The 21856-nt window shown below is 56.0% G+C and overlaps 1 protein-coding gene across 1 annotated transcript in view; it reads left to right on the top strand.

The window, feature by feature from the left end:
- LOC112131386 (ras GTPase-activating protein 3-like) overlaps positions 1-21856 on the top strand; it is a 108647-nt gene that overhangs the window by 54712 nt on the left and 32079 nt on the right. Inside the window, 2 exon segments of the mRNA XM_054534801.2 lie at positions 3805-3908; positions 15061-15155. Coding sequence (XP_054390776.1) covers positions 3805-3908; positions 15061-15155 — 199 coding nt within the window.

Here is a 21856-nt window from a genome sequence, read left to right as displayed (position 1 = left end):
GGAGTTTGTGCCAATGGAGGGCATCCGTTCCATTCTCTGGCAGCTTGGCTGTCGGTGCTTGTGGTTCTGAGGTTTCTCCACGGTGAATGAAGCTTGATTTACGCCTTTTGGCTATGCATTTGCTGCGAGGCCTGGAGCTGTGCGTGCTTCCGCTGGGCTTCTTGTGTGAGATGCACCGTGGCTGGGACAGCCTGAGCACCTGCCACTCCAGAGCAGGAAGTGAAGCCTCCAGCCCTTGGTTCTTGGGGCTCTGCCGGGAGCGAGCGGGGCTGGAAACGCCAAGTCCAGGCTGCTTCCGCACATTCAAGCACCACAGCTTCCTGCCGTCGCTTAGGCGTCAGTGGCCCTGAAAGTTGCTCTGGGATGTACAGAAGAGGCCGTTATGTCGTTGTAAAAATCCCAAATGTTTTGTGGATTACTATTAATTGTTAACACTTGTCCTGTGAGTAGCTCGTCACCTGAGGCCTTGTCGTGAATATTAAAATGCGCGTCTGGTGTCCCTTTTGGCTTCGAGGTTGATGGTGGTTTTTCCTGCCAGTGGGGACGCTGTCTGCAGAGCACCAAGCTTCTCCAGGGAGGCCGCTGGGCGCTGCCTGGGGAGTGTGCGTCCTGCCCCGAGATCCTGCAGCTGTGACTTTACACAGGATGGAGGCGGGGTCACGACCCCTGTGCTTTGTTATGAAAGCAGTGCATTGTGTGGGGTGCATCTGTGGTGTCTTTGTGTACATGTGCACCCAAGTGCTCCAGGGCACACACATGCACACACCCACGTACACGTGCCTGTGGGCATATGCATCCACGTGCCTGTGGGTCGCCCACCCCAGGTTTGGGCCTATGCCTGTGCCGTATCTCCTGTGGGCACGAACACGCACACATGCCTGTGGGGACACACATACGGGCACACACATGCACACTCAAACACGTGCCTGTGGGCATACACGTACGGGCACATGCATGCACACACACACACATGCCTGTGGGCACACGCACCCATGGGCACACACATGCACACACGCACACACATATGCCTCTGGGCCCACACACCCATGGGCACACACGTGCACACATCCACACACACATGCCTGTGGGCACACACACCCCTGGGGGTCCCTGACATCAGATCTCAGTGGTGCCCACGCAGACACAGGAGATCAGAGGATGGCTCGCCTGCGTCAACGACCAACTCGAGAATGTGTTTAAAGGAAACGTGACTTTCTAATGGGCCTTCATTAACCAGGATTCTGCTACAACGGAAGTCTGTGGAAGTCCCTGAGCATTCTGCCTTCATTGAAAGATAAAGTGATGTTTCTTTTGTGCATAAATGGATACTGCTGTGTTTCCAAAATGCTTAAAACAATGTAGGCATTTTAGGCTTCCCTTGGAAGATTGTTTTATGACAAAAAGTGGTTTTCTGAGTAAACGTTACCTAGTCTCTGACCCAGTTATAAAAGTAATGAAATCAGTGAAATCCAAATGAAATGCCTGTCATTAAGGCCACTGCAGGGCGAAGGGGTGGGGCCTGGATTCCGGACCCCTCCCACCTGGACTCTGGGCCCCTCCCACCTGGGCTCCGGGCAGCAATGGTCGCCCACCCCAGGTTTGGGCCTATGCCTGTGCCGTATCTCCTGGTTTAATTTGCATTTTCTCAAGGGCTAATGACATGGAGCATTGTTAATACCTTGTTGGCCATTTGTCTTCTTTGGTGATATGTGTGTTCAAATCTTTTACCCCTTTTTAAACTGAATTATTTGTTATCATTTATTGAGTTATAAGAGTTCTTTATATATTCTGGATACAAGTCCTTTATCAGATAACTGACTTACTAATATTTTTTCTAGTCTGTCTTTTCATTTTTTATTTTTTTAATTTTTATTATTTTTTTGAGACTGAGTTTTGCTCTTGTCACCCAGGCTGGAGTGCAGTGGTGCTATCTTGGCTCACTGCAACCTCTGTCTCCCGGGTTCAGGTGATTTTCCTGCCTCAGCCTCCCGAGTAGCTGGGACTACAGGCGCCCGCCACCACGCCCTGCTAATTTTTGTATTTTTAGTAGAGATGGGGATTTGCCGTGTTGGCCAGGCTGGTCTCGAACTCCTGATCTTAGGTGATTCTCCAGTCTCAGCCTCCCAAAGTGCTGGGATTACAGCGTGAGCCACTGCACTGGCCCTTTTCACTTTTTAAATAATGCTTTTAATGCAAAAAATTTTTTAATTTTGATGAAGTCTGATTTTTCATTTATTTTTCTTTTGGCACTTGTGCTTTTGGTGACAGATCTAAGACATCTTTACCTGACTCTAGGGTGCAGGTTCATTCTCATTTTCTTCTCAGAGGCTGGTAGCTCCAACCCTTACACCCTTACACATGGGTGCGGGGTCTGAGCTCATTTCTGTGTGTGGCTGGGGTGGGGCCTGCGCCGTTGGTGACTGTGTGGACGCCCCCCTGGCCCAGCACCATTGACCTTCCTTTGCTTTCTATCAGAATGGTTCCTCCATGAATAGCTTACATCTTTCCTATTTTGGACCTTAGCATAAATGTGCGTGAAAGTGGGCTTGTTTTAAGTTCTGAGTTGGTGGTAGCTGTGTGTGCACCGTGGTAGTCGCCAACAGGTCCAGCATGGGGAGGAACCTAACCCCACCTGTGCCAGTCCAGAACAACAGGGAGGTTTGCTGAATGGCCAGGCCCACTGGCTTCTGCTTCTTTATTGGGGTTGCGGTTATTTCAAGTCTCCATCTGTGGGGCGGCTGCATCTCCGGGTGACTCACGTGTGGGCGGCCTGAGCTGTGTACTCTGTAAGCACAGTCAGCAGCGGGGGCCTCTCCCCCAGGAGCGAGGGTGGCTGGGCAGTCAGCAGCGGGGGCCTCTCCCCCAGGAGCGAGGACTCTAAGCACAGTCAGCAGCGGGGGCCTCTCCCCCAGGAGCGAGGACTCTAAGCACAGTCAGCAGCGGGGGCCTCTCCCCCAGGAGTGAGGACTCTAAGCACAGTCAGCAGTGGGGGTCTCTCCCCCAGGAGCGAGGACTCTAAGCACAGTCAGCAGTGGCGGCCTCTCCCCCAGGAGCGAGGACTCTAAGCACAGTCAGCAGTGGGGGCCTCTCCCCCAGGAGCGAGGACTCTAAGTACAGTCAGCAGCGGGGGCCTCTCCACGAGGAGCGAGGACTCTAAGTATAGCCAGCAGTCGTGGTCTCTCCCCGAGGAGCGAGGACTCTAAGCACAGTCAGCAGCGGGGGTCTCTCCTCCAGGAGTGAGGACTCTAAGCACAGTCAGCAGTGGGGGCCTCCCCCGCAGAAGTGAGGATTCTAAGTACAGACAGCAGCGGGGGTCTCTCCCCCAGGAGCGAGGACGGCTGGGCAGTCAGGACTTTGTACTGGATCTCTGGATAAAAGCAGCGGTCCAAGGCACTGGAGTGCTGTGTTTTATGTTTAATGCATAAAGGGAGCCACCACCTGCTCCAAAGCAGGTACCTTCAAAACATCATGATGGCCCCGAGGCTGGATCTAGACCTGAGCATGTACCATGGAAGTCATTCTGGCAGTGGCCATGGTCTCTGTGGAGGTCTCTGAGATTCCTGGACCGCCAGGCAGCCCAGCTACAGAAGTTCACCTGTGCAGTGCAAAGGCTGGAGGTGGAGGCCAGGGAGCAGCCACAAGGCCCTTCACCCCACAGTGAGCTGCAGGTTCATGTCTCATGCATGCCACACACTGCAGGGCGTTCTCATGGCACATTTAAAACTAAGACCACAGGTGTGTGCCCCAGGGGTGAGGCGCGAGCGTGGCCTGTGTTCTAACTGGTGCTTTTCTTTGTCTCTCTAGCCCCTTTTACGGAGAAGACTTTTACTGTGAAATTCCTCGGAGCTTTCATCACCTGTCCTTCTACATTTTCGATAGAGACGTTTTCCGGAGGGATTCCATCATAGGTAGGTGATGAATGAGCATTTACTTCCCCTTTTCTGCCTTTTCTGTACCAGGGGAGTATTAGCACTTCAGTCCAGAGCCTGGCTGGATGGTGCTGAGGGGTCGCTGCAGGGCTCGAGGTCACAGCAGCCCTGGGTGTTCCTCCTGATCCACGCTCGGGATCTGGCCTGGCGTCTGTGGTCCCTGCTAGAGCATCACACCAGGCTCAGGTCAGTGAGCGCTGCCAGTCGAGGCTTCCGTGGCCTCTCAAGACAAGAGCACAGCATCCCCGACCCTCTTCAGACAACTTCCCAGGGCTTCTCCCTGAGGCATCTGCGGGGGGACCTTTGCACGGATGTGGGGCCCTCCCTCCTCACCACATCCTGGCTGTCCCTGTCCCAACTTTAGTCCCCATGGTGTGGGCATGGGAAGGGCGGGTGGGGGGTGGGGGCATGTGGCCTCAGTTTCCCCCTGGTTTTTGGGGCAATACAGTGACTTCCAGGAGATGGTGTGTTTGGAGCAGGGCTGGGGCTGCTCTTGGAGAAAGCTCATGGGCAGCCCTGCCTGGGATCACAGGAAGGTGGCATCCTGTAAGTTGTGGGGCCTCTGGGCAGAGTGGACTTCGGGCTACTCGGGGAGCTCCTTGTTCCTAAATGCAGCCAGAGGACCCCATCATGAGCAGACCTCACGCAGCAGGCCTGGGAGGCTGAGGTATCAGGCTAATTCCCGCCATGACGCCGGGAGAGCCAGGAACGGAGGAGGGGTCCTGCGGCACCTGAGCTCACGCCCAGGATGGGCGGCTAGGGAGCCAGTGTGTACTGGCTGCCACAGCCTGAACCCAGATCCCAGGTGGTGCAGGCTCCTCGTCTCCATGGCTGCCAGGATGCCGAGTGGGACAGGGCGGGAGGAGGAGTCCCCCAGGGGGACCCCCAGCTCAGCCCGAGGCAGCCTGAGGTCCCGGGGGTGCAGGAGGCCAGCGAGGCCACGAGGGTGCTGTGCGTAGGCAGGGTCCGTGTCCATCTGAGGCTCACCGCTCACACTGGCTCCTCACACCGCGTCACGGCCGCTCCACTCCACGCCGGCTGCCCCCCTTTCCCCAGCGCTCACCTCTGTCCCTCAGTTGTGGGCTTTCTTCATTGTCCCTGTCCCTCTGTGAGCTGTGGACCAGGATCTGTGATCTGATCCATTCCCAGTGCTTGGCAAACAGAAGTGAGAGAGGCACGGCCAAAGGTCCACCTCAGAGCTTGAGTGTCCTAAAACCCAGCCTGTCCCCACTGGGCGGCCGGCAGCTAGTGTGTGTCAGCACGATGTTGAGGGTGGGGGCATGAGAGAAACGGGTTAGCAGGTAACGCGTAGGCTCCTGTCTGCACTCTGCCATGTCCCGGGCCTCCACAGCAAGTGCCGTGACAGAGATGACAGAGACGCCCATCCTGACCAGTCTTGCTCTCTGCCTGGCATTGAGACAGGCTTGGCTGGGTGGCAGCTGTGAACCCAGAGGCCCTCAGGGCCAGGCAGGGCCTCACCTGGCATTGATAAGGCCGGTGTCCCCTCACCATTGCAGGGGTCGGGACCTGGACATTTTTGGGACTGTTGTTCACTGTACCCAAGTGATTATTCTTAGAAACTGCTGTGCTTTTCATAGAAGTCTCCCGAGTTTGTTTAGAAAATACATGGAACGGGTCACATGGATCTCAGATAATTGACCTTTGACTTCATTTTGAGCGGGAACACTGTGCTGGGTGCTTCCGCAGTGGACACCCTGGCCCTGAAATGCGATTGCAGAAGGTGTTTGTGCTCCTGAGTGCAGTGGGCACCTGGCCCCCCTTCAGGGTCTTGCTGTGATGGGCCTCGTGGAGCCTTGTTGTTGAGATGGTCTTGAGGGTCCAGCGTGACCCCTGCACCCCCCTGCTCAGTGTCTGCCTGGGAGGCCCTCAGGTTCAGGCCCATAGCTTCATGTCACATTCAAGCTGGGTGCTGCGGAAGGATTCCCTCTTCCTCTCTCCCTCTGACCAGGGCATCGGCTCCAGGGCTAGTGGCTGGCAGTTCTCCCTCCTGCCTCTGGGCTCAGCCGCTGTGCACCCCACTCCTGAGGCACCTCCTTCTCCATCCCCACATCCTGCCATGCCCACCTCCGGGACTGGGGCCTACTGCAGGAGATGGCCTCCGACCCCGCGGCATGGGTGGGCTGCCCTCCGTGACCTGCCTCCCGTGCCCCACTCGTTGGTTGTGGTTCTTTTGCCTGTTGTGCTGTGTCCACTGGACAGAGCTTCCTGGAGCCCATGGTCCTGCAGGGCAGGCCTGTGTCTCGCTCCTGTGTTCTCAGCCCCTGCCAGGGGCCTCCAAGGGTGTTCCCAGAAGAAAGGGAGGTGTGGAATCCAGATTTTTCAGTGGAGGCTAATGGTGTATCTGGTGGGGCTCAGCCTGTGCTGGGCACCACGTGCGAATTGAGGTGTGACCACGTGTCAGGCCTCATCACCAGCTCAGTTTATACTCGAGAATCCACAGGGACTTGATTCATTCTCGAAGGTGTATGAGACATTTTTTGAGTGACAACCCTAAGGAAAAAGAAATTTAAAAAATTTTTTGCACATTTTAGTAAGAGAAGCTGATCAAGTTAGTTCTGGAGTTATGTGCTCTGAAAATAACCAAATCAGATATTTATTAATCATTCTGTTGACGTCATCTGCTAGTGGTCCTTGGTGGCTTTACGATGACGGTGACTGGACTTGGATGTTTCACTGTGGCTTTCGCAGCCATGAAAATGGGTGGCTGTCTGGATCTCCGGTAACGATTTATCTTTATGACGCTAATTATGTTGTTACTGGGCATGAAACACCGGGTTCTGGGGAATGCGTTTCTGGGTGGAAGCGCGCGGTGGCCACTGGCTTCCTGGCTGCGTGGTTCTCCTGGTTGTCTTGTTTCTAGCAGCTGCCCACGCCCTGAGGAAACCCCACCTGCCAGCAAGTTTCCCTTGGGGCGGCCACAGCTGTGCTCAGTTGCAGGTTCAGGTCCAGGAGTGAGAGGTGCCGCGGCAGGTGCCAGAAGGGAGTGGGGGCGTATTCCTATGGGGTTGGGGGTGGGGGTTGGGGACGGGAGGGCATCTTCAGTCTGGAGGGGGAGGGTGGTGGCGACAGAAACTGAGAAAGGCAGCTGAAGCCCTGCCGGGATACGGCGCAAGTGAGACTTGGGGAAATAAAGGCCTGCCCTCAGCCCTCCCCAGCCCACCCCGGCACCTCCACCGGCCGCAGTCAGCTCCCGCCGCAGCAGGAGCAGAAGGAAGAAGTCTCCAGTGTCAGCGGGCCCCGGGCCACGTGACCGTAGCCTCCTCTGTCCCCGGGTCCATGGCCCACAGAGCGCTGCTGCCGGCGGGAACTGTCAGTCAAGCCGGGCTCCCAGCCGCAGGGCCGTGACCTGCGGGACACACGGGACGCGGGCTCCTTCAGGATTCTAGGCGCAGGGAGGCGGCCTCTGCCTGGACTCGGCTGCGGGGCGCTGCACCCACGGAGCACAGACCGGAAACGATGGCTCCCTGCAGCTCGGATGCGTGAACCGCGGAAATGCGTGAGGCCCGGCTCGGCGCTGTCAGTCCAGAGCATTGGGGTCTCTGCCCCCCGTGCTGGCGCCTCCCTCCTCTTCCCGCTAGGCCTCCACCTTCCTCTGGGCCCCGGCTCTAGTAACACCACGTCCCCCTCCATTTGCCCCTCCAGCCCCTAGAGACTCTCTGAGGCTTCCCAAGGGGGTGGGAGTGCAGTGAGACCTCCATTCTTTTTTTTTTTTCTTCTTCTTCTTCTTTTTTTTTTTTTTGAGACGGAGTCTCTCTGTCGCCCAGGCTGGAGTGCAGTGGCGCGATCTCGACTCACTGCAACCTCCACCTCCCGGGTTCACGCCATTCTCCTGCCTCAGCCTCCTGAGTAGCTGGGATTACAGGCACCCGCCACCACACCCGGCTAATTTTTTGTATTTTTAGTAGAGACGGGGTTTCACCGTGTTAGCCAGGGTGGTCTCCATCTGCTGACCTCGTGATCCGCCCGCCTCAGCCTCCCAAGCAGCTGGGACTAGAGGCGCCGGCCACCACACCCGGCTAATTTTTTGTATTTTTAGTAGAGACGCGGTTTCACCGTGTTAGCCAAGGTGGTCTCCATCTGCTGACCTCGTGATCCGCCCACCTCGGCCTCCCAAAGTGCTGGGATTACAGGCATGAGCCACCGCGCCCGGCCGAGACCGCCATTCTTTGTGTATAAATCAGGTGGTCTGCAATTGACATATGGTAAAGTTCACTGTTAGGTGTAGCCTTCACCAATGTATGCAGTTGTGTAGACAGCAGCACAACTCAGATATGTTCCCACAGCCCAGAACACTCCTTTGGGCCCCTGTGGGGTGGATTTCCTACCTGGCCCACAGCCGCTGGCAGCCGCTGCTCTGGGGCCTGTTCCCACAGTTGCCTTTTCCAGGAGGCCACGTGAGTCAAACCCTGGAGGGGCCGAGCCCTCTGCCACTGTGCTGGTCCCGCGCTGTGCGGCTGTGAGCCAGGTCGCCCCCTTCCACTGCCCGTGGGTTTCCATCATACAGACACACCTCAGCCGCCTCATCCACTCGCTGGATTGTGTCTAATCCTCAGGACTTATGAATAAAGTCACCGTAAACATTCTCGGATAGGTCTTTGTGTGGACAATGTTTCTGTTTCTTACTCTGAGATAAATGCGTGGGAGCGAGGTTGCTGGGCCACTGTAGGGTGTGTGTTTACTTTCATTAAAACTACCCAACCGTGTCTCCAGGTGGCCGCCCAGTCTGCCTTCTCTCTAGCAGCGGGTGAGAGCAGCAGGTGTTTCGCATCCTGCCCGGCCCTTAGGACTGTGAGTTTTTATTCTCTAGTTACCGTTTGCACTCCCATAGGTGTGCACTGTCTCACTGTGGCTTTTATTGTGTGTCCGTGAAGAGTGGCATTGAGGACCTCTTCTTGGGCTTAGTGATGGCTCCATTCCTTCTTTGGTACATTTTTCAAATCTTTTGCCCTTTTAATTGGGTTGTTTTCTTGTTACTTTTTAAAGTTCCCTGTATATTCTGGATACGAGTCTATCACAAGTGTGCTTTGCAAATATTTTCTTCCAGTTTGTGGCTTGTATTTCATTTTCTTACCATTGTCTTTGAAGAACAGAAGTTTTTAATTTCGATGGTCCAGTTTATCACATTTTTTTCTTGTATGATTTGTACCTGTGGTGTCATGTCTAAGAAAGTCTTGCCTATCCCATGGTTGTGGCAGTTTTCTCCTGGAAAGCGTGTGCTTTCAGTGTTTACATTTAGTTCCATGATCTGTTTCAAGCTAATTTTCACTTATAGCACAAAGAAAAGGGTCGAGATTCTGTTTTTTCCACATAGACATCCGTTTGTTCCGGCGCCCTTGGTTGAAAGACGACCCTTCCTCTGTTGACTTTGGCACATTTACAGCTTAGTTGGCTGCACTGTGTGGGTCTGTTTGTGGCCTCTGTATTCTGTTCCATCTGAGGTAGGAGGCGGGACTGGACTCTGGAGGCAGGGCTTGGACACCGAACCAAATTGAGGACTAGCTGAGACAGGGATGGGTGGAAGCAGCTTTCCATCAGACACGCCTGCCAGTGTGCCATGTCAGCTTACCATTGCCATGGCAATGCCTGGAGGTTACCACCCCTTTCCATAGGAACAACCCCATGACTCGGAAATTACCACCCTTTTTCTAGAAATGTCTGCATAATCTGTCCTTTAATTGACATATAGTTAAAAGTGAGGATAATAAGACTGCAGGAGTGCCAGGAGGTGCCACTCTCAACACCCCTGCTCTGCAGGAATGGCTGAGACTCTCAACACCCCACCCGTGGGGAGTCCTTGCTGTGCAGGAGCAGTTTCAGAGCTGTCACTGCCGCCTCCATAAAACTGTTTTCTTCCACCACCACCTCATTCTCGAATTCTTTTCTGAGTGAAGCTACAGACCCTCTGAGGCTAAGCCTCAATTTGGGGCTCGCCTGCCCTGCGTCATATTGATCCACCTGTCCTCATGCCAATACCACACAGTCTTGATCACTATAGCTTCATAGCAGGTCTTATGTTGTAGTGTAAGATCATCAAATTTGTTCTTAAACTTGTTTTGCTATTCTAGATGCTTTGAATTGCCATATATACTTTTGAATGAGCTTCTCAATTTCCAAAATAGCCCCACAGGAATTTTGACTGGGATTACATTGATCTATAGATTAATTTGGGGAGAATTAATATCTTAACAAAACTGAGTCTTCAAATCCATGGACATGATATATCTTTCCACACGCTTGGGTCTTTCCAATTTCTGTCATCAGTGTTTTGTGATGTGTTTTCAGCCTACACATTTTGCACACTTAAAAACATTTATTTCCCTGTGTTTTATGTGTTTAATGGAGTGGTTAAAGATTTCTTAGGTAGTCCACCAAAAGCACAAACCTAAAAGCGTAATTTTGTGAAAGATGCTGTTTTTGTGTAATTTTCATGGTCATTGCTTGTATGTACAAATGCAGTCGACGTCTCCACACTGACTTTGTGTTCTCTGTTCTTGCTAAACACACCAATTAGTTCTATTAGCTTTGCTTGTAGATTTTTTTTTGTACATTCTATGAATAAAGGCTTTTATTTCTTCCTTTGGGGTCTGTATGGCCTTTGTTTTTTCCTCATCGCCCTGGCTGGGACACAGGTGGGGTCAGAGGGAGGCGCGCGCATCTCAGCCGCATTCCCTGTCTCGGGCAGCTCTTGCTCAGTTGTGTCCTGTGGCTGTTTCCCCTTTTTTTCTGGTCCCTCTGCAGCTGGTCCCCCGTCTGATGCCCTCCAGACCCCTGTTCTGAACGGGCCTGGCCAGCACAGATGCAGCAGAAGAAAGTGACCCTTCCGGCCTCTCGTGGTGAGAAGGCAGCTGCCTTTGCCCAAGTGAGAAAGGGAGGCCCAGAGTGTTCGGTAAACTTTTCGGTGTGACTCAAATAGATGGGGATGACCCTGTGGATTAGGCACATCAGAGAAATTTAAGTAGATGCTGTGGCTTTTAGATCAGGCATTCTCTCAGGTCAGCATCTGGGAATATGAACACGCATGCTTCAAATGTCCACGGCCCCCACTGTTGAATGTGGCTGGCTTCTAGAAGGAGAGGCTGGGGGCTGGTGACAGAAATGACCCCACGTCGGGAATGAGGTGGCAGGGGCAGGGATCCCTTCTCGAAGGGATTTTAAATCCTTTTGAATGTTGTGGATTTTGTTCTGTTTCTGTTACCTATTAAAAAATTAAGTGAAGTACTTCTAAAATTAAAGACTTGTAATCATGTGCCAGTTACAAGATTCTTACCCATGTAAATATGTGACTTCTCCCGTCCCAGTTTCAGCTCATAAAAATGTGAAGACACAGTGACATTGCAAGTATTTAAAACTTCGGACTTCAAAACTGACCCTCCTGTCCAGCTGAAGGCGTCTTGGAGTCTGAAGATTTATCCCTTTTCACTGAAATATATTGCCCAGCTCAGCTTTAAGACGTTTTTCTTTCATGTGGCTTTATTCCTGTGAGACTCAAAACTGAGGTTCGTGTTTGGGGGAAAGGGGGGGTTTTGCAAGAGCCACGCAGCGGTCGTCAGAGGAGAGGACAGAGCCCCCACTCGGGACCCTTGAAGTCAAAGGCGGCCGCCCAGGGCTGCCGGTGGGAGGGCGGGGGGCTCAGCGAGTGAGGCGGGGCGGGAGGGGGCGGGGGGGCGCTCAGCGAGTGAGGTGGGGGGTGGGGGGCTCAGTGAGTGAGGTGGGGGCGGGGGAGCTCAGCGAGTGACGTGGGGCAGGAGGGGGTGGGGGGCTCAGCGAGTGAGGCGGGGGGCGGGGGGCTCAGCGAGTGAGGCGGGGGGCGGGGGGCTCAGCGAGTGAGGCGGGGCGGGAGGGGGCGCGGGGGCGCTCAGCGAGTGAGGTGGGGGGCGGGGGGCTCAGCGAGTGAGGCGGGGGGCGGGGGGCTCAGCGAGTGAGGCGGGGCGGGAGGGGGCGCGGGGGCGCTCAGCGAGTGAGGTGGGGGGTGGGGGGCTCAGTGAGTGAGGTGGGGGCGGGGGAGCTCAGCGAGTGACGCGGGGCAGGAGGGGGTGGGGGGCTCAGCGAGTGAGGTGGGGGGCGGGGGCTCAGCGAGTGAGGCGGGGCGGGAGGGGGCGGGGGGCTCAGCGAGTGAGGCGGGGCGGGAGAGGGCGGGGGGGCTCAGCGAGTGAGGCGGGGCGGGAGGGGGCCAGGGGGGCTCAGCGAGTGAGGTGGGGGGGGCGGGGGGGCTCAGCGAGTGAGGCGGGGCGGGAGGGGGCCGGGGGGGGCTCAGCGAGTGAGGCGGGGCGGGAGGGGGCGGGAGGGGGCGGGAGGGGGTGGGGGGGCTCAGCGAGTGAGGTGGGGCAGGAGGAGGTGTCCTGGCTGTGGTCCACCCTCGTGGTCTGCGCCATTAGAGGCCATTGGAGGGAGTCCACGTGGTGTGTCACTGGGTTTCTCTCTGAGCCTCCCTGGTGTTCCTTCTCCCACACGTGCTGGGGCCTGTTTCCTGTGCCGGCCCCCTCGGTTCTTGACTTGGCTCCCGCCTGCCCTCAGTGGTGGTTTCAGCGTCCCGTGCAGCTCCAGATGGTCTGTGTATGTCTGTGTGGCAAGAGCTGAGCCGATGAGGTCGCCAGGCTGATCGTACCAACCCATGAGTGCCTGTGTGCTGTATCTGCGTCCGGGTAGCTGTGGAACTGGCCGGCCCTGGCTGTGAGCGGGGGGTCCCGGAGCTGTAGTTTGCTGGGAAGGGGCTCCGGCCCCGGCTGTGAGCGGGGGTCCCGGAGCTGGGAAGGGGCTTCTTCCAGGGCTGTTCCCAGGGCTGCTTTGCTTTGCAGAGTGGACGGTGTGAGGTGCAGCCGGCTCCCCTAAGGACACGAGATGAAGGTGCTGACATGCATGGCAGGTGTCAGGAGCACTGGAGGCAAACTGTCCTGATTCAGCATCTGTCCTTTGGGCATTCGGAAAGCGTCTTTGTGCCTCTTTCCACCTTCCGCACCTCCCACCATGTCCTGTGGCCACGTGGTGCCCCATCATGTCGCCGACCCTGCGCTGTCCCATAGGGTTTGGAGCTGGTGCTGAGCTGGGCGTGTCTCAGAGCCTCGGAGTTTGCAGACAAGGGAGGGGCCTGGCGGCCCAGGCCCACGGGCTCTGAGATTAGTCACAGAACGGACCAGTCAGGCTGAGAGGTCTCGCTCGCATGAGCCCGCGGGGCAGAGGAGCTCCTGAGGGAAGATGCGTCCTGGGACCTCGCAGGGTGGGGACGCTAACATAGGAAGGAACGCTGGCAGGATGGCGGGGACGGAAGCTCCCTCTCCCTGCAGCCCCGGCCTGCTCGTCTGTGGGGTGTGCAGAGTGGTACCTGCCCCTTCCGGGTCACCGCAGGACCGACTGAGATGGCGCCTGTGAGAGGCTGGCAGTGGAGTGTTCCCGAATTTACTGAGGCTGGACAAAGAGTCAGGCCGAAGCGTGCAGCTGCTGGATGCCAGGCCGGGGTTGTTCCGACGGGAGCCTGCGGAAGTTTTTTGAGACACGGAAATATAAAAGGATCTTCCTTGGAGGAGAGAACCGGGGCTGGGCTGCGCTGTCCTGGCGTGAGGCAGGGTGGCCGGGTAGGAGGCCCAGGCCGCTCCCAGGAGCCCGGGTCGTGCACAATGTGCTCAGACCCTGCAGCTGCGGATGCTGCGGTGGAACCGGGGTTTGTAGGGACCCAGAGTTTCTCGCTTCAGTGACTGGACCAAGATCCTTAAGGAGGGCGTGTGTGTCTCTGGGTACAGAACGAAGACGTGAGGAGTCTGCCAACATTTCCTTCCTCACTCCTGCTCTCATGTGTGCTCTGCAATGGGCTCAGACATCACGTGTGTGCGACTCCCTAGGAGTTCACGTGCGTCTGTCAACAGAGGTGCACGTGCTGCGTGGGTGCTCGCCGTGGTGGGTGGCGTGGTCCGCAGTGCGTGGAGGCCACTGGCAGGGTTGACGTGGTGGTGCCATGAAGGGACACAGGATGGGAGATGGCTCGGTGCCCAGCGCCTGACAAGCCCTGTCCTGCCGGGGATGGGATGGGCACGCATTTGCCCCGCCACGGGAATGTTTCTGGAATGAGGTGAAAGTATAAGCAGATAATAATGGTTACAGATGCGAATTTACACATATAAATCCATACTAGGTAAACGTATATTGTACAAATATATTCTGATATGTATTTTCATTGGAAGCGTAGCTCCAAAGTACTAAGCCTGTTTAAGGCACAGGAAACTGTTTAGAGTGGATGTCCCCAGACTTTGGGGCCCACACAAGTGCCCAGGGACATGTGGTGGTGCAGATTCCAGCCCACACCAGAGCTTCCGTTCTCCTCTGTCTGGAGAAGGCCAGGAATCTACACTTTCAGGCTCTCCAGGGGTCCCAGAAGGTGGCTCATTCATTATACTTTAGAGGCACAGATTCAGACCAACCCATGTCGAGTGGGAAGGTGGCAGCTCATTCTAGCTGTCAGTCCTGCCTGTGAATAACCTGAGCACCCACATGCATGCACACGCGTGTGTGTCCACACACACATGGAAAGCACTCTAGGCACACGTGTGTTTCAGGCTGTAGCTCCCATGGGTGCACACGTGTCTCTCTTGCGGCATGATGCCACTGCCTTGGTGGTGTGTGAGGCGTGAGATGTTCATTTGTGAGAACGGAGCTCTTGTGCATGCAGCAAGCTCTGAGGCACCTCCTGCCGTGAGAACTGGCCAACGGACCACAGTGAAAGTGAGGTGCTCATTGCCAATGGAGAGGACATTGCTGCCTTCACAGCGAAGCCTCTGGAATGCCTTACTGGAAGGGAGACAGTGGAGACTTACCCCTGCACCTGATTATTTTGACTTTTTAATATCAATTTTTAGAGACACAGTGCCATCATGCCCGGCTCATTCTTTTATTTTTTGTAGAGACAAGGTTTTACCATATCGCCCAGGCTGGTCTCAAGCGACCCTCCCTCCAGGCCTCCCAAGCGTGGGGATTCCAGGCATGAGCCCTGCACCGGCTGGTGCCCCATTCTGAATTAAACTATTGGAAATAAGCTGCGGTGATGATGGGCTGGCTTCTGCTCGAAGGCGTCCTGGCTCTGGGGCCTGTGCCCGTGGTGAAGTCTTCTCTGCTTGTTTTGCAGGGAAGGTGGCCATCCAGAAGGAGGACTTGCAGAAGTACCACAACAGGGACACCTGGTTCCAGCTGCAGCACGTGGATGCCGACTCGGAAGTGCAGGTGAGACCATGCTCACAGCCCCGAAAACCAGAGCCCCGGGACACCATGGGGCTTCGAGACAGGCCTGGCTTCGACTATGGCTAAAGACGTAGATCGGACTTCGGCCTTGACTGGGAATAACGATGAGCAGATTTCGTGTTCGCCTACTTGTGCTTGGAGTGAGCGCGGGCTCTGCCATGGATTTTGGGTTGTGCTTGTTCGCCCGCTTGTGCTGGGAGTGAGCGCGGGCTTCGCGCACGGATCTTGGGTTGTACGTGTTCACCCGCTCGTGCTCAGAGTGAGTGCGTGCTCCGCGTGTGGATTTTGGGTTGTGCTTGTTTGCCCGCTTGTGCTCAGAGTGAGTGTGTGCTCCGCGTGTGGATTTTGGGTTGTGCTTGTTCACCCGCTTGTGCTCAGAGTGAGCGCAGTCTCTGCCATGGATTTTGCGTTGTGCGTGTTCGCCGGCTTGTGCTCGGAGTGAGCGCGGGCTCCGTGCATGGATTTTGGGTTTTCCCTTTGGTTGCTGCCGCCCTTTGTCATGCACAACTGAGGAAGCTGTGAAAACAAACATGGTGGGAAAGGACAGGCACGCGTCATTGAGGGCCAAGAGAAAACACGGGTGGGGAAGGGCCGAGCCAGGGTCAGTCATCAGGGACTCTCGCTTCCCCATGGTTGGCTGGGCGGGCTGCTCCCTGGCACACGGCGCCAAGAAGGGTCTGAGCTGAAAGAACGTTCTCGTCTCCCGTGTCCGTTGTCGGAAGTGGCCAGGGGCTCACCCTGGCTTGCTGGGACTGTGTGCCAACTGGGGCTCACCCCGGCCTGTCCAGTGGGAAGAGCTTGTCCCACGTCCCCACGCAAGACCAGGGGCTCCAGTGCTGGGGCCCATGTCCCAGACCCTTGTGTTCACAGCTGCTCATGGACGGACGCACGGTGCCCAGCTGCCCAGCAAGAGCTGCTCCAGGCTGGCCTGTAAGAGAGGGAGCAGTGGGGGTCAGTCCACCCGAGCCCAAGACTGCACCAGCTTCTGTGGTGTCACTCTGAGCCCTGGTCTGTGACACAGAGCAGCTGCAAAGGCCACAAGCAAGAGGCACTGTGGCCCAACCCTGGGACGTGGGGGGGTTTCCCGAGTGGGTCCTCAGCTGGGACCGCAGTGAGTGTCTGAGTGTAGGGTTGTGGCACAGCAGCCCTGGGATGTGGGAGGGTGAGTGTCTGAGTGTAGGGTTGTGGCACACCGGCCCTGGGACGCGGGAGGGCTTCCTGGGTCCTCCGCTGGGACGGCAGTGAGTGTCTGAGTGTAGGGTTGCGGCACAGTGGCTCTGGGACGTGGGAAGGTGAGTGTCTGAGTGTAGGGTTGTGGCACAGCGGCCTGGAGACGTGGGAGGGCTTCCTGGGTCCTCAGCTGGGACCACAGTGTGTGTCTGAGTGCAGAGTCCCAGCACAGGCCACCAGGCTCGGAGCCAGCTCCCTCATCGGATTGCTGCCAACGTCCTCTGCAGGCCTCAGTTTTCCCATCTGGGTGGGTTTGTGAGGCGTGCTGGAATGGTGTGTGTGCCACTTGATGGCGCCTGGGGCATTGTAAAGTGGTGGCGGTGATGGTTATTCTTACTGCTGGAGGCTGGCATCCTGGACAAATCCCCAAAATAGGTTCTTTGTGAGGACTTTGCCTGAGACTTCAGCAGAGGCAACTGGGTGGGTTGGATGGAGGCTCCGTGCCCGCAGGTTCAGGGCAGATTTGGGTTGGGGAACTGGATGGCCTGGTGTCCTCCGGGAACCCTTGTGCCCCAGGAACCCTCGTCCTCTGGGAACCCTCTTGCCCCGGGAACCCTCCTCCTCTGCGCTTCACTGGGTCAAGGTTGCCATCTGCCGAGGTCATGGGCTGTGCACACTACCATGGCCAGCAAAGGGTTCATTCATGAAGTTGACCATGAGCCCAGCTGGGGGGGCGGGGTGAGGCCCTCGATGGAAATTAAGGAGTGGAGCCAAGAGGCCCTGGGTATGGCCCTGCCCCAAGGGACCTGTGCTAATTGTGCCTCACACTTATTAACTCTGCTTCCTAGGAAAGCACTGGCTGGGGAACCCACACGTGCTATGGAAAGTGAAGGATGCTGTGATTACTGCAAAACTAATGACTGTCCTCGCAGCCCCAGAGCACAAGGGCCCCAGCGCGCTGCTCCTGTGGACCTTGGCATCCTGGCAGAAAGGCGGGGTTTCCCACGTGCTGCCCAGGAGACCGGGCTTGGTGACCGGGCCGCTCCTGCCTGCGCGTCGGCTAGTTCCCCGGCCCTTCTATTCTGGGATACCTGCTGTCACTGGGGTCTCTGTCACAAGGGCCTCTGAGCAGCAGGCAGAGTGCGGCCTCATCATTTGCCTCGGATTCGACTTTGGTTTCATTGGCAGGTGTAGCTTTTCCTCTTTCTTGCCTTTTTTTTTTTAACTGATTTAATTTTGAAATGGTTATAGATTTATAGGAAGGCACCAAAACAGTACACAGGAGTGGCAAGGGGCGAATTCCCACCTTTCCCTGAAAACGGAAGGTCGTGCTCCCTTCTCCCAGCTCCCCCAAACAGAAGGCCGTGCTCCCTTCTCCCAGCTCCCCTGTATGGAAGGCCGTGCTCCCTTCTCCTGGCTTCCCCAAATGGAAGGCCGTGCTCCCTTCTCCCGGCTTCCAAAGGCACCGCCGTGCGCAGCTGGTGCAATGTCAACCAGGATGCCGACGTTTGTGCAGTCCACGGACGTTATCCAGATTTCACCAGTTCACAGGCACGTGTTTCTGTGTGTGTCTCTCTCTGTGTATTCTATGCTATTTTTTCCAGTTTTTTATGTGGTAAAACAGAGACATCATGAAATTTACCATTTTAACCATTTAAAACGTCCAATTCAGTGGTACAACATTAAATATATTCATAATATTGTACAACCATCACCACCACCCATCTCTAGAGCTCTTTTCATCTTGCAAAACAGAACCTCTGTCCCCTCTGTCCCCTGGCTAGAGTTTTATTCACGCACTCCCGTCCGCCTCTTCCCCGCTGGCAGCCCCATGGCACTCTGTCTCCGATGCAGGCCAGTCCCCGTGGCTCATGGGAGTGAGCTCTGCCCTGCTGGTCTTTCTGAGGATGATGTCGCTCCATGTGATGTGCTCCAGGTCACTTGTGGTATCAGAACCTCCTTCCTTCCGAGGCTGAGGAATGATCCGAGGTGCGAAGCGTGTGCTGTTGCTCCAGTCGCCTGTCGATGGGCTGTTGTGACAGTCGGTGCAACTTCATCACAGGGTAGATGGTGCAACCACCATGAAGATCAGGACTCAGATGTTGCATCTCCACAAAGCTGTAAATAAGAAAGCCGCAGGTTGATCTCACGGCTGGTGGAATCTCATAATTGACGCCCGAGGCTGCATGCCCATGGCCGAGCCCAGCATCCTCCAAGCCTGACTCTCGCTGTCCGGAATGTGAGGATCCTGAACCGAGTGGTGTCAGTCTCCCGGGAATTTGCACTTTATGGAAGGCAAATGCGAGCTGTTGTCTAAAAGGGAGGAGGCAGGGTCAGTGCTCTCCAATGCCCGCTGGTCCCGGGCAGGTGCTTCGGGTGCTGCCCTGCTCGCTTCACTGACGTAGTCGGCCCCAACACCACCCAAAACAGCATGACAGGGAGCAGTGGCCCTGCTGGACTCCAGCCAACCTTTAAAACCTCAAATCCAGGCTGGGCATGGTGGCTCATGCTTGTAATCCCAGCACTTTGGGAGGCTGAGGCGGGTGGATCACCTGAGGTCGGGAGTTTGAGACCAGCCTGACCAACATGGTGAAACCCCGTCTCTACTAAAAATACAAAATTAGCTTGGCGTGGTGGCGCATGCCTGTAATCCCAGCTACTCTGGAGGCTGAGGCAGGAGAATCGCTTGAACCTGGGAGGCAGAGGTTGCTGTGAGCTGAGATCGCACCGTTGCACTATAGCCTGGGCAACAAGAGTGAAACTCCATCTCAAAAAAAGAAGAAGAAAAAAAAACCCCACAACTCCAGTCTCAGGAGCCACCATTTCATCGTAAGATGTCACAGTGACTGTTTTCAGGAAGGCAGGGGGTAGCCGTGTGGCTCCGTGAGTCCCTCCGCTCTGTGATTCCCAGGATCAGTCCTGTGTCCAGACAGCGAGTGTCACAGAAGCGGCCCACGGGGGAGGCCAGCGAGTGAGTCACAGAAATGGGGCAAACACAATTAAACCTTTCTTGCTTCCTTCTGGAACGGCCACTGTTGGAAAGTCTTTGTTAAATCACTTTATTATGCAGAGTTGTGCTCTCTGACCCTCCCCCAATGCAGGGCCAGTGGGGGAGATGCCAGCGTCAGATGCCAGCGGGGGCACCGCCTGTGACAGCGAGGCATCCGCGGTGATCTGGGCGCCTGGAGGTCACTGAGCTCTGTTTATAAACCGGGTGTTCAAGTGCATCTGTGATGTATTCAGAAAATAGCACAGCCCTGCAAGGGTTCACAGCAAACCCCCCAGTCCGCCGTCCACCCGAGAGACACCTGCGTGTTTGCCCCTTGGAGTCTTCCAGTTGCACCATGAAATCTCACTGGGCTAGAAATTCCAGCATCCCGCTACAGCCTCTGGGAATCTTGTGTTTGTGCAGCAGACAGTCCTCTTGGAAGGATTTTCAGAGCAAACAAAGTCACCGTCCATCGTCAAGCTTTCACATCTCTCCAGGGTTGCAGGAGGAGAGGGCCGAGGCTGGGCTTCCTTCCTCATGGCCTCTGCGTCCAGTCTCACCTGCCCGCTGACTTTGTCTCCTCTCTGCGGCTGGCGTGGAACAGCCCTGCATCCAAGGCACCTCTGTCCTGGCTGCTCTCTGGGCTGCTGCCTGCTCAGCGGGGGACACAGCAGCCGGTGGGTGGGGCCAGGACCTTGACCCGGCTCTGCGCGCTGCTCTCTCCCTGGGGAAGGCCTTCCTGAGAAAGATGGATAGGGACCACTGGCTGCTTTTTAGAAATTAATTAACTCTGTTTTGGGGGCAGTTCTGTGTTCACAGGGAAATTGAGCAGAGTACAGAGTTTCCATACACCCCTCAGCAGCCCCCACCCAGGGCCCCATGGGTGACAGCAGGTGGCACTGCAGCCATGCGTTGTCAGGAGCTGGACGCTGGGGCCCCTTTGCTACGTCTGTGAGTTCGCAGGAGTGCAGTGCCAGGGACCTCAGTGCAGCGTCCAAGCAGGTGCCGGGGTCGGCAGCCAGGTCCTCTCGTTCCTTTCCTGTGCGAATTTGTGCCTTTTCCCTTTTGCTCTTGGTAGCCTGGTTTGAGGTTTGTTAATTTTATTGATCTCTCAAGGAATTTGCCGTTGGCTTTGATTTTTACCTATTGGTTTCCGATCTGACTTCTGTTTTCTGTTCTTGGGCTCTGGGTTTAGTTTACTCATTTTTCTCAGTCTCCCAGCTCTAAGCTCAGGTCAGCGTTCAGATCTCCCTTCTGCTCTAAGCTCAGGTCAGCGTTCAGATCTCCCTTCTGCTCTAAGCTCAGGTCAGCGTTCAGATCTCCCTTCTGCTCTAAGCTCAGGTCAGCGTTCAGATCTCCCTTCTGCTCTAAGCTCAGGTCAGCGTTCAGATCTCCCTTCTGCTCTAAGCTCAGGTCAGCGTTCAGATCTCCCTTCTGCTCTAGTCTGTGCGGCCGGCACTCCAGATTCCCTTCCACCCCGAGCACTGCTCCTGCTGCATCCCACTGATTTTGATGAGTAACACTTTCATTTCTGTTTATTCCGGAACATTTTAAAATTTGTCTTGTGTTCTCTGATCCGTGTGTTATTTAGAACCATGTTGTTTAACCTCTAAACATTTAGGATTCTCCAGCCTGCGCCGGCACCTGCAGATTTACTCACTGGCTTTTTTGGCAGGACAAAGGGCCTTCCAGGGGTGGGTTTTGTTTGTTCCCACTCCTGAATCAGCAGAAGACGGAAGCACACAAGTCAGCCGGTCGGGAGGGATTCACGCTGCAGGAACAGGAGCAGCCTTAGGACCTGATGGTGCCCAGCCAGGTGCCCCTGGACCCGGCCAGGAGCCAGGAGAGCACACAGGGGATGCAGAGCCTGCTGCCAGGGGCTGGGAGAGCAGGCGGGGGCAGCACAGCCTGCTGCTGGGTACCAGGACCCCCCCATGCGGTCGTGACTCTTCCTGAAGCTCCCGAACATGAATAGAGCTGCCTCCGTCTGCACAGCCTTGCAAATCTGAATGCTTCTGTCCTGAGGGAGTTTGCGCCCGGCATTTGAGAACGGGGATGAAGCGGTGGGGATTCTTGGTTATTCTTGGGTCAGGCACTTTCTCCTGTCTTTGGTGGTCAGGCCACTCCTTTAGCCCGTGGATAGCCACGGATAGCAGGCCCGCTGCCAGGTTTTGAGGACCACAGGCGGATACTCCACTCAGCTCTGAGCTCTGATGGGTGCGGGAAGAGGAGTTGTGGTCTTGGTGGGATCTTTGTTGTCATTTTAGGCACCTGCTTTCCCCGCCCACAGTGCTGGCATGGGGTACGTGCCCACCTCCCTGGCCCGACATCCTTGTGGCCCCTCAGGACCTGCTCTGGGGCTGCAGCCACAGGGCGGGAAGGCCACACCCAACCTCCGGGCCCCAGAGTCTCAGGACAGCAGCGGAGGCCCCACCTCCCACACCCGCCTGGGCAGCACAGACCCTGTTCCGTTCCCCCTGTGAGCGCTGGGTCAAGGGTGGGCGTGCCGTGGGGCGTGGTGTCA

This window comes from Pongo abelii, chromosome 18, assembly GCF_028885655.2.
Source record: "Pongo abelii isolate AG06213 chromosome 18, NHGRI_mPonAbe1-v2.0_pri, whole genome shotgun sequence".
Classification (NCBI taxonomy): domain Eukaryota; kingdom Metazoa; phylum Chordata; class Mammalia; order Primates; family Hominidae; genus Pongo; species Pongo abelii.
Note: the sequence above shows the minus strand (reverse complement) of the source record. Positions and strands in the feature narration are given on the sequence as shown.